This window comes from Dermacentor albipictus, chromosome 1, assembly GCF_038994185.2.
Source record: "Dermacentor albipictus isolate Rhodes 1998 colony chromosome 1, USDA_Dalb.pri_finalv2, whole genome shotgun sequence".
Classification (NCBI taxonomy): domain Eukaryota; kingdom Metazoa; phylum Arthropoda; class Arachnida; order Ixodida; family Ixodidae; genus Dermacentor; species Dermacentor albipictus.
In genome coordinates, this window is record NC_091821.1 from 275,521,067 (window position 1) to 275,537,479 (window position 16,413).

General features: G+C 46.2%; 1 protein-coding gene across 2 annotated transcripts in view; it reads right to left on the reverse strand.

The window, feature by feature from the left end:
* The window catches only part of kn (EBF transcription factor knot), a 141,011-nt gene extending 125,148 nt beyond the window's left edge, over window positions 1-15,863 (reverse strand). For both annotated transcript variants that reach the window (XM_065440632.1, XM_065440631.1), the window contains exon 1: window positions 15,366-15,863. In XM_065440632.1, the coding sequence (XP_065296704.1) occupies window positions 15,366-15,631 (266 nt within the window). In that variant the 5' untranslated portion in view covers window positions 15,632-15,863. The remainder of the gene's footprint in view (window positions 1-15,365) is intronic.
* Window positions 15,864-16,413: the final 550 nt, after the last annotated feature.

Below are 16,413 nucleotides of genomic sequence, written 5' to 3' on the forward strand. Positions count from 1 at the left end.
GTGGAGCACACGCATTGTGCTTCTTGGCACGAGTGGTCCCAGAAGTTCGGGAACTCTTGCATTTAAAACGAGCTCAAGGTGCTCGTAAGCCAGCAACCTTACTTTGGGACGTCAGATCTTAATGGAGACTAAATAAACTTCAGGAAATTTGTTTTTATACGTCGCCATTACAATATGCGACCGCTTGCTGAAAGTAGCTAAAACAGCTAATACTAGCCGCAATCTGAGCATTTAGGGCATAGAAAATTATAGTTAATTACCGTCGCTCACGAGGTCGTATGAATACGTGCGAAATTATTCGAAGGGCGTTGGCACAGCACTGGAAGTCGGCACGTCCCTACGACTCTTTATAGACTCGGTGTGCTCCTTCAGAGGTGCGCGCGACAAGGTCTCTCTCGCTGTTCCCTCCTTTCTCTCTCTTTTCAACTCCCCTCCCCCAATGCAGGGTAGAAAATAGGACTTGTGTCCGGTTAACGTCCCTGCCCTTCCTTGCCAACCCCCCCCCCCTCTCTCTCTCTCTCTCCATTTGGATCCCGAGTTTTCCGTTCTGTTGTGGCCATAGCAAAATAAAAAATGACGTAGTGCATTACTTTTGCTTTATCTACTGCTTCATTCTCTGACATACTGTATATCTTTGACGGGGTGCGTAATTCTGGATTGACTGACACATATCTCAAGGACGGATTTCCAGTTGGCGTATAAATAACAGTAAAGCGGTATTGCACTAGGTGCAACGTGCTGCTGATTTAGATATCCGACACTTTCGAAACGCTTTACTTTTGCCACGATTGTGTCATTAATAACATTGTCTGTAGTTTCTTTTTTGGCTACCTATACTTACTATTGTGACCTCCGGAAGTGAAGCTTCATTCATTCTGTGGACTCGACATAGCGAGCAGAGTACAGGATACTGCGGCGAACAATTAGGTGATGCGAAAGAATTCGGCAACCTCCTCGAATTGGCATAGCCTCCGCTGATGGCGAGCTCCGCGTGACAAGGACCGGGTGGCAATGGGCGGGTGTAGCTTTTTTCCGAATCACTTTTCGGGCCGCTGGATGTCGAGTATTCGCGGGGCTCTTTTTTGTATTTCGCGCGCTACGAGTGCAGCGCGAAAAAAATACTTAAGCAGGACATAGCGCGCCGAAAACGACTGAATGGGATATTGTAGGATGCATTCCCACCGGAAGTCGGCTCTCTAATTCAGAAATATAAGAAGTTGCATTCACCTCTAGTTAGCCGCGTAATTAGTACAGAACAAAATTATCCTAAAAGCGGGACCGAACGCGGTTGGTCCTATAAGGCATACTGTGCCCGTTTCGGCAGCTCGGCTACAGTCGGGAGACCCGGCAGAGCACGCGCGGATCATCTCGGCCACAGCGTTGCCGGCCTCGGGTGCACGAAGCGCCCGCAGTCACGTCTGCCGAGTGCGCATGATGGATCGAGCAGGCACTGCACGGTGGACTCCGCCGAAAGCACGTGCCTGCATTTTGTGAGGGCGTGCACCAATGTGTGATTCGGACCCGGTTGCATGGCAGGATAACATCTATAAGCACTTGGCGATTGGCGGAGCGCCCAGTCAGCGTTATCGTCCAGAAACGATTGTCGGCGCTAGCTGAACGCGAAGGCAGAGGAACGCTGCAGCTCCCTTGAACGGGGCACGAGACGGTCGAGAGAATCAGCTCCGTATGCACGCTTCCTCCAGTGTCTTTCGACGATCACAGAAGACCAGGCGGGTCTATCTACAGGGAAAAATAAAAGTGTTTTGTTCGCGTAGTCGACCCCGATTGTTCCACTCGATGCTTTGCAGTGTCGTGAGACGGAATGCAAGGCGGGAGAGGACAGGGTGTTTATGCCGTTCTCCCGGACCGATTCTCAGCGTCCACCATTCCGTACCAGGCCGATGCTGCAGGCGATAGCCGCACCGACAGATGGGTTGCACCCTTCCCGCCAAAATGGCTTATTATTTCCGCTCATATGCGAGTGCAGGAGGAAACATTTAAAAAAAAAAAGACATGGCGCTGAAAAGGATGAAAGTTGCCTCCGCCGAGGAGGCCAAAATGACACGTAGGCAAAAACGACGTTCCGAATGCCCTTGCGATTCTCCACCGGCTGTCCGCGCTGTCTCACCAAGTGCTGCAATGAGGCATTATAACAGAATGCCGCTCATCTCCGCGCGCATTAATAATTGGCATGAGAAATTTTATTCTCCGAACGCGCAAAATACCTCTCAACGATGGAAACATGTGAGAAAAGAAGGCAGTAGTGCGCGAGGAGGAGGGAACTTGCGCGGTCAGACGACGCTTCCCAGCATCCTCACTCTCTCGGCAGACGCTCCGGTATACAGCGCGTTTCGCCGCGGAAATTCAAACGTTGCGGGAAGCGTTTTCTTCTTTAGTTAATAGCGTTGTCAGCAATAACAAAATTCTATGGCGTGCAACCGGATTCGAACCTTGCAAATGTGGTGTTCGATGATGATCGCACGACCGCTTCGTCGCTCCCTGCTTAGCCGCCTGCGACAGTGCCGGCGGTGTTTCAGGAAAGCGTCGTCAATAATCGAGCCAAGCTCACCTCCCGCCCTGTACGCGGCTCGTTACTCTCGAGTGCACGCCCGCACGCAATGCTGGCGCCAAAAGCACGGGACCCGCCGTCTCGCAATTCAAATGCGCCGCAATGCCACGATCCCAAGGCAGCGCGAACTGATCAACGAAACACGTTTCGTGGCGAAAGTGTTTCGTGGCTCCTCAGTTACCATGGGATCGCGCCGTCTGTAGCCCGGTGGAATTGCCCAATAAATGAATCTCACCAAGCACAATCGTGCACTACCAGCAATTAAACGGCAAAATAAAATAATCAACGGACAATGATAGTCTTCAACTTCACATCTAAACTTGTGCATTGAGTTATAACATTAAGCCGTAAAAATAGGTGAAAATTTGTTATCTAGCCAAGCGATCGTCGCGCATTTAGTCTGGGAAGTTGTGTCCGCCAGCTCACAATGGCTCAATAAGCTGCACGTTATGGGCGATTTTTCTAAAGGTATGTTTGACAAAATCTGTGCGAAAGTTCCCTATCGAAGAAACCCGTACGCGACGTTACTTCAACACCCAAGCATCCCATATAAATTATAAGGACATTTACTGTTTAGTTTTTATACAGGGGGATCATTTTTAAACTTTCCGAAAATTTTAAAAATCACCATATATCATATTTCTAGTCCTTGAGATGGATTATTCAAAGAGAGGCGGACATTAGTTACTCGAGAAATGGAAACACATATTTAAATAATTAACGAAATGCATTAATTAAGAACATAATTTGGGGATTTTAGTTAATTAGTTGAACATATTTTTCCTTTTTTTGTTCTGGTAATGTCCGCCTCTTGGAATATTCCAGCTCAAGGACAAGTATTATGCTATCTGCCACAGGCAATTTATAAAAATTCCGGAAAACAAAAATGATCTCCCCATATAAGAAACCATAGTTGCATACGGGATTAATAGCTGATGGAGTTACGAAGCGTATAGACTTTTTTTTTATATAGAATTCGGCTGATAAAACATCAGTTCCATGTTGAAAGACGTTTCGAAGCGCCACTCGTTGTGCACTTCGCCATTACATACCGGTAGGAGCCGATTTCTTGCAGATCAAAATACAAGTTGAAGAATCGGCATGAACATTTTATCAGCCAGTCTCGTCTAAAGTGAGTAACTGACGAAAGAGAAAAAGTCAACTAATAAAAAAAACTTACAGATGGCAGTGCGGTTCCAAGGTGCTACAACAGATTGCTACTTATTGATTGAACCGCTTACTCCTGCTTTTTGATTGTTGCACTCATAATGTATGATAACCGGATGGGCGGTTATCAAGTTCCCGCTCAACCTATACAATCGCCCTTTCTCCATACTCAAGGTGACTGCAGTCTTCTTTATTGAGCCTGTTCCAGGCACCAGCCAAGACAATGAATCGTTATGAAGCGTCATTACGTGCGAGTTTACGAATCCTTCAAATGTAAACCTGTCGTCTCCCCGATATGGCTTTTCTTCTTTAAGATACAATAGCTTTCTTCGGCTCATCAGACAAGCTTTCTTTGCTAGAACCTAACCGTATTAGTCGTTCGACCCCGAAGGCAGTGCAGTCCTCTAATACAGCGCCTCAAAGCTCTCACGAGGGAAGACAGCGAGTAAGTGGCGCGTGACATTTGGGAACGCTGGCACGAGATGCATGGCCGTGGTCCTACAATGATGGCGCTGCGGGAAAACGGAGCTTCGCTCCCGACACCAGTCACGCATCTCTTTATAGGAGTATAGGTGGACGCTTGTAAGTGTTACGAGAAAAGCCTTTTTAACAGGGCGCTCACTGGAAGCGTTTGTCTATTCGGCTATGTTTACAATCATCGTCGATGTTTTCTGCAATTTTTTTTTTTTACATGCGAATGGGCATTCCTGGCATTGTCAGAGTAGTTTTCTTTTTCACGGCCACCTATCTAAGTATCTGACCAAAAATGTTGGCCGATCCCGCAGGTAGTACAGTCGAATAATGCGGGCCATTCCCGCGGATATGGGCCGCCCTTCGGTGAACGCCAACTCGGGCAGTGCTTGCTTCGCTGCGGCGCCACCAGATGGCGCAGCGCGTCTAGAGCCCGGCTGCAGTGGGCGCCTCGCGAACGATGCGCCTCCGCTGTTCGCACGCTTGGAAAGCCGTCATTAAAAAAAAAGTACTGCCTCTTTCTTTCTTCTATTTTTTTTTTTTACTGCCATCTGCTCGATCTGTCTAACGCAACAGATAGAGCACACGGCATCCCTTGGTGGTTACCATAAATGTAGTTGCGTTGCCCAATAAATAATTTTAAGCAAAATAATTTCGAGTACGTCACATGGGGCACGCATGCAAACGTGTGGTGCATAATTGATATAGCATACGTATGCAGTTAGTTAAAATTGCGCTTGCACTGAAAAGGATGATTCCAGCAGATGTACTGAACACATAACTTGATTGTATGCTCAATCGCGGAACAGAAAAAAAAAGTAGGCAGGCGCGCAGGTCGTGACGGCGCCTCCGATCGCGTACTCGGCTCACGTCTGGCGACGAGCGTGGCGGATCGGGGGAAGCCGCCGGCGCGCTTGAATCACTATTGAGCCGCGTCAATTAGATCACGTGCAAAGTGGGGGGCAAGTACAGCTGGCCTTCAACCCGATTGCCGGCGCGAGGTTTCCCGTTGCTCGAGCTGTAGGCGGCACACGCTGGCACGCTCAACCTGCCCAGGTGTTCGACAGCCAGAAGGGACTGAACAGCGTCACGACAGGCGCACGTAGTGCATATACTGCCTTAAACGATATCGTCGTACAAGTTTGAAAAACGCGCATTTCGGTAGCATAATCTTATCGAAATCGTTGTGTATATGATTTCTTAATTACAATTCTATATGGATCCGTCGATCAGACTATGCTAAGGTTTTCGCGGTCGCGCTTGAATCACACTGCTCCCATTTCAGTTGACAGTACAACTGAAGCCATCGTTATCGCATGCGTATCTGATGTTATATGCTAGACCCCGTCGGGGGCCAACGTTCGAGCACGTAATGCGTATAAATACCTGCAAAGGAATGACACGCATGGAGCAGCAGTCTGCATGGCGAAGGACTTATTTGAAAGAGTTCACTCCCGGAATAACTGGTACGTTGCTCGTGAGAAGTTCGTGTCCCAGCGCCAGAGCAGAGGACACGCGTACGGGGTACACAGACACGGTGCCCTACGCTTTCCAACTCTCGACGGCTCTGCAGGGAGCGGCGGCACGCATGACCGACCCCGCGCGCAGCATGCAAATCACGTGTGTGGTGCCACCGCGACCGATACCCCGCGTGTGTGGAGCGGGCTTTGCGTTGCAGACAAGTTTCTCACTGCCACTTTGGTTCACATTATTTCCTACTGTTTAGTTGCCATATGGTCTTTGTACGTTAAACGCATCACACGCCGCATCCAATTCTCTCTTCAGTTGTTCACAATAGCAATAAGGGTACCATTGTTAAGGACCTTTATTTTTTCTTTCTTTTAGGGCAAAGCTCCTACCACCTGTTGTATCCATGGTTTACCGAGAATTTTGGGGCAAGTTTCCCACTTTGCACAATTCGGGTCGCCATAGTGCCGCGCAGGAGTTGAAGCGCCTTTTTGTGGCATACGTGCTTGCTTCCCATAAGCAGCCAGAGACTGACAATTCGGTTGGGATGACTACAATAAAGCGACGACGTCAGCGCAAGGCGCCAATGAAAAGTGCCATCAGGGATATATACCTCTGTCCGCATTAGTTAGATGCACGCCACGCATTAAACCGATTTATTCGGCTTTAGTGCAGTAAGCGTTTTTCTTTTATTCTTCTTTATTTTGCGCAGTATATATAGCAGGATGTAAGGTCCTCTAATGCTTGTTCGATTTACAAAGAACCGGCCGGAACAATCGTTCGATCGTCCCAACGGCGGCGGCAGAGATCCGCTTCTCGCGGTGATATTAAGCCGCTTCACTGATTTGCATGCGCAGTTGGGCTAAGCGGCCACGTTCCGTCAGAAGCACTGCTCTTCCGCTCGCACGACGTCCGCACCGAAGCGGCGGCAATCGCGTTGAAGAAATCACTTAACGCGCCAAGTGCACGCTTGTTTTACGAGCTGTGTAAAAGGTGGAAGGTTATCACCTCAGACTACATTCACAACCGACACCAAAGCGGCCGAAGTGAAATCCACAATGTACTTTCGGCAGAAAGTGAGGGAGTGGTTTTAGATAAGTTTGCAAGCACTTGAACCTATTGTGTAGTATAGAGTTGCAGAGGCCAGAAAAAAAAAAGAAAAGGCCTAATGTCAGACGCCTGCAGCAGACGAGGTACACAGAAGCAGGCGACTTGCGGAGACTGCATAGAGGATGCCCGCAATATTGGATAAGCACGACCGACGAGACGTCAGCACATCAAACAGTGAAATCAAAAGAGAAGAGTTTGAGAACATTTCTAAGGGCAATGCCCTATACTATTCGAAGCCAAATCAGGATGCTGAGAACACTGTGTAACGGGGCAAAATCTACCACTGAGTGTGTGGTGGAAATAGCGCAGAGATCACCTCGCATACCTTGTGCAGCATGTCGCAGTGTCCAATTAGATGTAAATAAGGACCACGTCGGAGGCAATGCGTTTTAAATACAGAGTCTGGATGAAGCCGCAAGCAATACAGTTAAATACGACTGGATGATTTGTGGAGTGTACAGCGTAAATACACCGTTAAAACAAAAACCTTTTTTTAACACCAATGAAAGGCTTTTAAGATTCGATACTTCAAAAGAACAAACCACTTGTTTTATGAGTCAAAAATAGACGCTAGCAGAAATATCTTGAAGACAAACATGGCTGCTTCGTAGCCCTATGACCAACGCACCATTTAAAATCGAATGCTCATCAAATCCATTCAGTTGTCCCTGGTGTTTCTTATATCCCGGAGAACAAAACGACCTGGCCAAAAGTGCGTACTTTGACTATGCGCATATGAAGATCCCGAATGTGCGCGAATAAAAGAGTGAAGACTATATTGTGCAGTCTAGCGTCTCGACGCTGGCTACGAAGGATGCTATGCGAGGGACGTCGGGCGGGAAGCATTGGCTTCGACTTTGACGTGCACCTAAGTGCACGCACAAGCGCTTTTGCATCCCGGCCCCACCGGCCGGCATTGTGAAAGACTGCGACGCCGGGCCATTCGGCTTGACTCGCGGATCTGGGGAGCAATAAAGAAGAAGGAACAGAGAGAGAGAGAAAAGAAACGGACTGGGGCTTCGATCTTTTCCGTGCACTTTTACGCTTCCGCAAGTGCGCGCACAAAACCGACTGGCACAAACGTGTATCGTACACGCATCGAAGGTCGCAACAAAGGTGCCAGGCAGGACGCTCTGGTTTCGCGAAGCAGCGACGACGCGTGTTGAGGAGCACAGTGAGAGACCCGCAATTCCTATAACGCTCGCGGTTCTTCTACGTACCGCGCTCTCAGACTGACCGTGCGTTATAGGCACACAAAAATAATAACAATAAAGGCAAAGCATAGTACGCACATGAACGAAACCAACTAACCGTGGCCGTCCAAATCCATGTACAGTCGAACCTCGTTACAACGACACGGGATATAATGAGTGTCATCCGTGTAGTTCAAATCTCTTGTAACGAAGTGAAATTGTCCAGCCAATGCATATAACGAACTAGATTTGTCTCGGAAAGCAAAAGCTACCAGACTTTTACAAGTCGAATATATAGCTTTACGCGGGATTCGACCCACATTCGGTGCAGAAGTAAAAAATTCCCACGTACCGGCGTTGAATGCGCCGTCGAGCTTCTCACCAGTGCCCATGCCAAAGCAGCGGCTCATTATGGCCATCGCGCTTGCCTCTCTCTCGGCGGAGAGACAGAAACGCGACGGTGGTGCGAGAGGCTGCGCGTCCATCTTCCCTCACTGCGCGGGCTGGTGGGCGTGGCCTCTGAGATCGCGTCGGCGGCGCCAGTGCAATCTCGGAGGCCAAAAGAGTAGCCGGCCGGGTGTGGCGAGGCCGTGCTCACCCACGCGGCGGATCGGCTGCGCAGTCGGCGCGCCATATTGTGTGCCACGTGCCCCCTTGTTGCTGCTTCATTAAAATGTCATCGCACACGCCACCGCAAAGCCGTCTTCTTCTACGCGTGTTTATTTGTTGTGCACTCCATTGGAAATCTATTGCCGTAAAGGGCAATAATGGATATAACGAATTATGACTCGCCATTGAACTTTGGCATACATGAGAAAGTTTACTCAATAATAATAATAATAATAATAATAACAATAATAATAATAATAATAATAATAATAATAATAATAATAATAATAATGTTTATTGCCACAATATATACAAAACAACACAAGCAGGCCGGTCTAAGCCTCAGTTGGCTTCTAGGACCGTGCCAATGAATGTGATAGACAAAGCAAAAAAATATACATAAATTGATGAGAAATGAAGAAAAAAAATTAATAAATAAACGAAAAGCAAAAAATTGAAAAGAACAACATAACATTTGGTTATCTACATATAATAAAAGTTGAAGAGGCAACTATTGCGATGCAAAAAAAAAGATGTGCAAGAGGGTTATTTTACTGTAGCTGCTTTAGGAAGTGTTTGAGCGTGCTTTTTGATGTCGCGTTAAAATTTCTTCTGGTAATTCGTTAAATATGTCAGGCACATAAGCACAGCGTCTGGCCGCGCCATACCTTGTGGCTGAACGCGGAACTACATAACGGACATGTTTTCTAAGCTCTCTTGCGGCGGCACTTTTTGTTTGAAAGCGGAATTCCAGAAATGTTTAACGACAACTCTTTCTATAAGTAATGAATGGAAGTTTGGTAGACCAAGTTCACGGAAGATGTTAGCAGATGTTACTATTGGGGAATTGTACGCAACATTTTTAAGAATGTTTTTTTTTATAATCCGGTCAACCCTCCATCTCCAACGATCCAAACAAAAGCCAAAGGCTGTAATGCCGTACCTCAACACACTGTAACCTAGTGCCTGTGGCAGGCACGTACCCAGGGGGGGGGGGGGGGTTTCTATAAGATATTTACCAAAATTATCTGCAATAGAATGAGGGAAACACTGGATTTTGTCAACCAAGGGAACAGGCTGGCTTCAGGAAGATATACTTTACAATGGATCACATCCATGTCATCAATCAGGTTATCGCGAAATCTGCATAGTACAATAAGCCTCTCTAAGTGATTTATATAGATTACGAAAAGGCATTTGATTCAGTAGAGATACCAGCAATCATAGAGGCACTACGTAATCAAGGAGTACAGAACGCTTACGTAAAAAGCTTGGAAAATACTGCTACATGCGTGAAGTATTTGTTTGTTTGAACGAGGCGCGTGGGCGCCATCATTCCACAAAAGAGGAGGAAGAACGAACTGGGCTCGCGCTGTGAATCTAACCGGTCAGCGCATCAACCGTTGTAAATATAATCTGTAAATAGTTTCTCGTCTTACTGACTCGTCTTTCGCGTTAGAATATCGATCTACAGCTACCTTAATTCTACACAAGAAAAGCAGGGAGATACCTATAGAGAAAGGGGTCAGACAGGGAGACACAATTTCTCCAAAGCTATTCACTGCGTGCTTAGAAGAATTCAGGCTATTAAACTGGAAAGGCTTAGGAGTAAAGATCGACGGCAGATATCTCAGCAACCTTCGGTTTGCCGATGACATTGTTCTATTCAACAACAATGCAGACGAGTTACAACAAATGATTGGAGACCTTAATAGAGAGAGTGTAAGAGTGGGGTTGAATATTAATATGCAGAACATGAAGATAATGATAAATAGCCGGGCAAAGAAACAAGAGATCAGGATCGCCAGTCAGCCACTAGAGACTGTGAAGGAGTACGTTTACCTAGGTCAATTAATCACAGGGAACCCTGATCATGAGAAGGAAATTCACAGAAGAATAAAAATAGGTTGGATCGCATACGGCAGACATTGCCAGCTCCTGACTGGAAGCTTACCATTATTATTGAAAAGTAAGGTGTGCAATGAGTGCATTTTGCCAGTGCTGACATATGGGGCAGAGACTTGAGAGCAAGTTAAGGACCGCGCAAAGAGCGATCGAACGAAGATTGCTAGGCATAACGTTAAGAGAGAGAAAGAGAGCGGTTTGGATGAGAGAGCGAACGGGTATGGACGATATTCTAATTGACATCAAGAGGAAAAAATGTAGCTGGGCAGGTCATGTAATGCGCTGGTTAGATAACCGTTGGACCATTAGGGTTACAGAATGGGTACCAAGAGAAGGGAAACGCAATCGAGGACGACAAAACACTAGGTGGAGCGATGAAATTAGGAAATTCGTGGGCGCTAGTTGGAATCGGTTGGCGCAGGACAGGGGTGATTGGAGATCGCAGGGAGAGGCCTTCGTCGTGCAGTGGTCATAAAACAGGATGATGATGATGATGATGATGATGATGATGATGATGATGGTGGTGGTGGTGGTGGAGGGTCCTCCCCGAAAAAAAATCCTGGGTACGTGCCTGGCCTGTGGTATAATCTTTTTTCCAGACAAGGCTGCAACACTTTTGATATTAAATAACAGCCACGCTACTGACCTCAGTTTAGAACAAATAAGTGATGTTGCCACGATAAATTACTATCGAAATAGATTCCGAGTCATTTCACACAATCCACGTATGGAATAGGCGCACATTTACAATGAACACAGTCGGTTTCATGCAAGTAGAGAGGCATGTTATTAACAGTCGTCTTAAGTAGGGAGCGAAAACAAACAAGTTTTGTTTTTTGGGCATTTACAACAATTCCATTATTAGAGAACCAAAGCATTGCCTTGTACACGTCATTTTGCAACATTTCGATGGACGTTTTATAAGGAAGGTGTTTCGCTAGTAATAATAATAATAATAATAATAATAATAATAATAATAATAATAATAATAATAATAATTTATTATCAAATCTGCAAGTGTAAGTACAGAAATCGGGTTCGCCTAAGCCATCACAGTGGCTTGTCACGCGAAACCCGGCAGTCAATAGCAAGACTCACCCAAAAACTGAGTTTTCTTTCTTTTGCAAGAAAAACAAAACAAAAAGACATTGAAAACTAAGGTAGCGAGTGATAAAGTACAAGGCAAAAAAAAATAATAATAATAATAATAATAATAATAATAATGTTTATTGCCACAAAATATACAAAACAACACAAGCAGGCCGGTCTAAGGCTCAGTTGCCTTGTAGGACCGTGCCAATGAATATGATAAACAAGGCATAATAATAATAATAATAATAATAATAATAATAATAATAATAATAATAATAATAATAATAATAATAATAATAATAATAATAATAATAATAATAATAATAATTATTATTATTATTATTATTATTATTATTATTATTATTATTATTATTATTATTATTATTATTGTTACTATTATTATTACTATTAAAGGTGTGAAAAAAACGTTACGCCGCGCAGACTGATATTGCACGCCTGTATACATATAGAAAAGCTCAGCCGAGACACTTGAATGTAAATACGTAATATGCAAAAAGCATGGAACGATAACGTATGTATTGTTTTTTTATCTCGAGTAACTCTTGTTCGATTGCAACCAAGTTGAGCCTAGCGATTACTTTAATACGAAACGATCCTTTTATCGATAGGCTGGTTTCATGCAGATCGACTTTGCAGCAACGGTGTGCTTATAGCCAGGCCACACTCACTTCATGAGGCGTCATGTTTCAGCGGCCACTAATTATTCGGCAAAGTCGCACTTACGGGCGCTTCAGTTCCTATATACTTCAGGGACTCTACTGAAACTGATAAATTGAAGCCTCCCATTTTTCTTTGGCAACGTCCTTTTTTCAAACACACACATGTGCGTATATATATATATATATATATATATATATATATATATATATATATATATATATATATATATATATATATATATATTCTTGCCCATTTTTCTTTTTTGCCAGATTGCGGCTGTAAGTGCGAAGCCAACAACGTATCCACTCCCAGAGGCGCACCGAACGGCCCTTAGGTGCCGGTAGCTCCGCGGCACGGCACTGCTGTCAGCTATTGAACACACACACGCAGATAGAGAGATGTCGCAGCTCACTTTAGCCAAGGTTTACAAATATTACAAAGTCACTCACATTATCTTTTGTATTCTGCTTATAATTGCACAATTAGTCAAGGTTATTTAACCAACTTCGCAAGTACCAGCTTCAGGGCAAAACTTCCAATGGGAAAATTGTAGAGATCTTTAGAAAACATCTAATTCGGCAGCTTCGAACTTTCTACCTCTCACGTAATCGTGCACCCTATGTATAAATATGAAAAAAAGAAACGGCTATAGGATTGCAACGTTGGCCTTAAAACCAGTAAATGACAACTTAATTTACCAATCTTAGATAATTAGCGAACGCCCTGCGACGGATACTCGACCATTGCGCCCTGTTGAAAGAAGCGACCAAAGCATCGGTGTACACGTGTGTTGAATACCATTTTTCTTAAATCCGTTTCCGCTCACACGGTATATACACTGTAGAATAGCTATATATGTATATGACAGCTTCTCTGCAGTTAAATACGAGCCGTTTTAGCGCTCCAAAGAAGTGCATTAAATACGAACGACAGAACGAGGCAGTGTATACGAGACCGCTGTACGCAATCAACGACTTTCTCTCTCTCTCTCTCTTTGTACAGATTTTTAGCACGTGGGCCTTAAGGATTGTTTTCCATCAATTCTGTTCCTTTCTTATCCCCCTTCCCAGCAAGTTGCTGATAGTGGCGAGACCGCGGAGGTATATACATACGTACGCCTACTTCACTGTACATTGTATATATATATATAAAACAAGAAGAAAGGCAAACGAAAAGAATCATCACATAACATTGCCGCTTCGGCATCCCAAGGATTTCCATGCTTTGTGACAATATCCCGACCACCCGCATGAAAAGAAAATGAGTTTCTAAATGGCGGTGTAGATTCATATTCACGACGTCTCTGGCACGACTCGCAGATGAAACCGAGTGGGCATCACGATGATATTCACGTCTGCACCAAAACCTGTGGGTGTTTGCAGCAATTCGAATAATGTATACAACATTTGCATAACACGTAGCCATGGCACGGCATGCATTGGTCGCATAAAAATACGATGACGTCCGTGTGACTGCTATCGCCGTCCTAAATCAAGATAAATCGCCGTTCTGAGCGAAAACACCATCGTAATTCGAAGGGTCTGCGCTGTTTCTCGTGTTGCAATCCTCATTGTCACTTTTGAATAGGCGTGAGCACAAGCGCGTGATAAATGGGCTTTCCCAGACTGTGCCACGAAGAACTGGCGCACGAACAGAACGAAAATTTTAAAATGAGCAAGTAAAATTAAATAAACAAAACACACACAGAGAGAAAGAAAGGGAGCAAGCAAGTTGTCGCGCTGCCTCGACCGCTGGCTGCGGCCCTGCTTGAAATACCGCACAAAATACGATGGCGCCTGACATTTTTACTTTTGGTCGTGAGAAACATTTGGCGGCTGCGCATACAGGGCCACAGTCATCACCCTATCAACAGCGGATTATCTGCGACACTACTCAGGCTTACGCGCGTGGATTAGCGTTGGTATACGCGAAAGTAGCAGGTAGCCATAGGGATATAACGCTTATATAGTCAACTACAGAGCAATACATGGCAGTTATTTATATTACCAATTTTCTACACAACGCAAAAATGCAAGCATTTCTTATTAACGCAGTCAATGGCTTGGCGAAAGCTCGTCTGGTTGTGGATATCATAGTCAGAGGGGAAAAAAACACAGGTGGGGGGAAGGGGGGGGGGCGACGGCAACTGCAAACGAAAACAAATATATGCAAGATGTTTCGGTTCTCGTGCCGTCATTCGTTCTTGCAGCTGAAGGGTCTCCTTTGTTTATTATTATTATTTTTTGATCGGCTTCCATTTTTACCCTTGATTACCTGTAATATGCGAAGCCTTGGTTTCAAACACAAGAACGCTCTGGAACAGTGTTGAGGCTCACAGTTACCGCATGAATGTGTATAAGGTGCCAGCTCTGCTAATGAACACCGCGCATGCTCAGGTTGCATCTGACCGGAGTGCACGGAGGGCCACAGGGTGGATAAATAAAGCGCGCGTAATCGAATGAGTGGTGGAGGGTCGAACGCTGATTGATTCCAACGTCTCCATCCACCTCTAACGCAGTTAACTAGCTGGAATACAGTTGGATAAGTATTTAAGAAAAAAAAAAGAAGTGCCGGAATTGGGGAGGCAATAAATAGGGTATCCTTAAATGCCTTTACAAAGCAACATCCAGGTAGCTCTCTAACGTGGAATGAGTTAGTAGCCTTAAAGCCTCTATGAGCTAACGTAGTTTTGCTCGTGTTGTCATTAAAAATTTACAACAAAATTGGCGTGATATAACGGGCGTCATCTAGCAAGGCCGCGTATCCTGGCGATGTCCTTTCCTTCTGCTGCATGGTTCCGCTACAGGCGAACTGCAATCATGGCGAGGCTCCTGAACTGTTTCGCGTTCTCTGCGTGCAATGCTAGCTCGTGAACGAACGTTGCTTATTTCGAGGCTGCGCACAGTCGAGAGTCATAACAATAGCAGTTCATATATATATATATATATATATATATATATATATATATATATATATATATATATATATATATATATATATATATATATATATATGTATATGTATATATATATATTCCGTTGCACACACTGTGAGAGCCTTGTTACACTTGTTGTCATCGGCGTTGGCACAGTCGTCCTCACCTGGTCTGGTCGAGCATGGCCGGCTGCATCCAGCCGGCGGCGCGCAGGGGCGCCAGCGGCTCTTCCTTGAGGCCGGCCATGGGGCCCCTCAGGCCCGCGGCGTCCTGTAGGCCGAACATAAACGTGCCTTCAGCTGCCACGCGCCGCCATGGCCCGGGGGAGCGCGCCGCCTGACAGCGCGCCGGGACCGGCCGATTTGACTCCGCCAAACCTCCGGGGGTCCGCTTTTGTGAGCACACACGCGGCCCGTAACAGGCGCCTCCCATAGGACTGCCCCCTCTGGAGACCTCCGCGACCGGGGGGGGAGACGGGCGTCCCGCCAACAGGTGACGGCAGCGCCCCGCCCCCGCGTCGGGTGGCCGCCGGGGGGCGGGACTGCGGCGCGGCCCAATGGCAGCCCGCGGGCGCCACGTGCGCGCCACGTGCTGCCGCTGCGGCGCCCGGCCGCGCGCACTCGCCGCGACGCCGAGCCGCCGCCGCAGCACGCCGGCACCCTCAGGTAGGCACTTGGGCGCCGCCGCCTCGAGGCTCCGCGCGCAGATGGCGCCACCGGCCGAGCCCGGCGCCATCCCGCGAGCGCGATCCCGAGGCCGGCTGTGGCGCGAATTTCGCGGCACGCAGTGGGTTTCGTTTTGCTCGAAGGTTCTCAGTTGGCTCGAAAGAGCTCCGCTGACGCGTCTGTGCCGAGATAATTGGTCGACACCGAACCCTTGCATAATCACCGGCTGGCGCAGTGCTCTTTTTCTCGACTGTTCAACTGCGAGATAAATGTGCACTTCTTTAAGTGTGGCTCAGCACTTCTCAATCGTTCTAGTTTACCCTGCGCTTTAGAGCCAGCTTCTAACCGCCTTATGCTTTCATTTATAAAACGGGAAACATCACGACAGCTCTTCTTTCAATGTCACTTATCTATTTCTCATTTCCTTTCATCTGGAAGACGTTGGTATTACCAGAGTCCTTCAATACTTTTCAACGACCGTGCGTGGTGTTACTTTTCGTACGATGTGCCACGAGCGTCGTTCGTGACACGCTCGAGTTCGTAGTACAG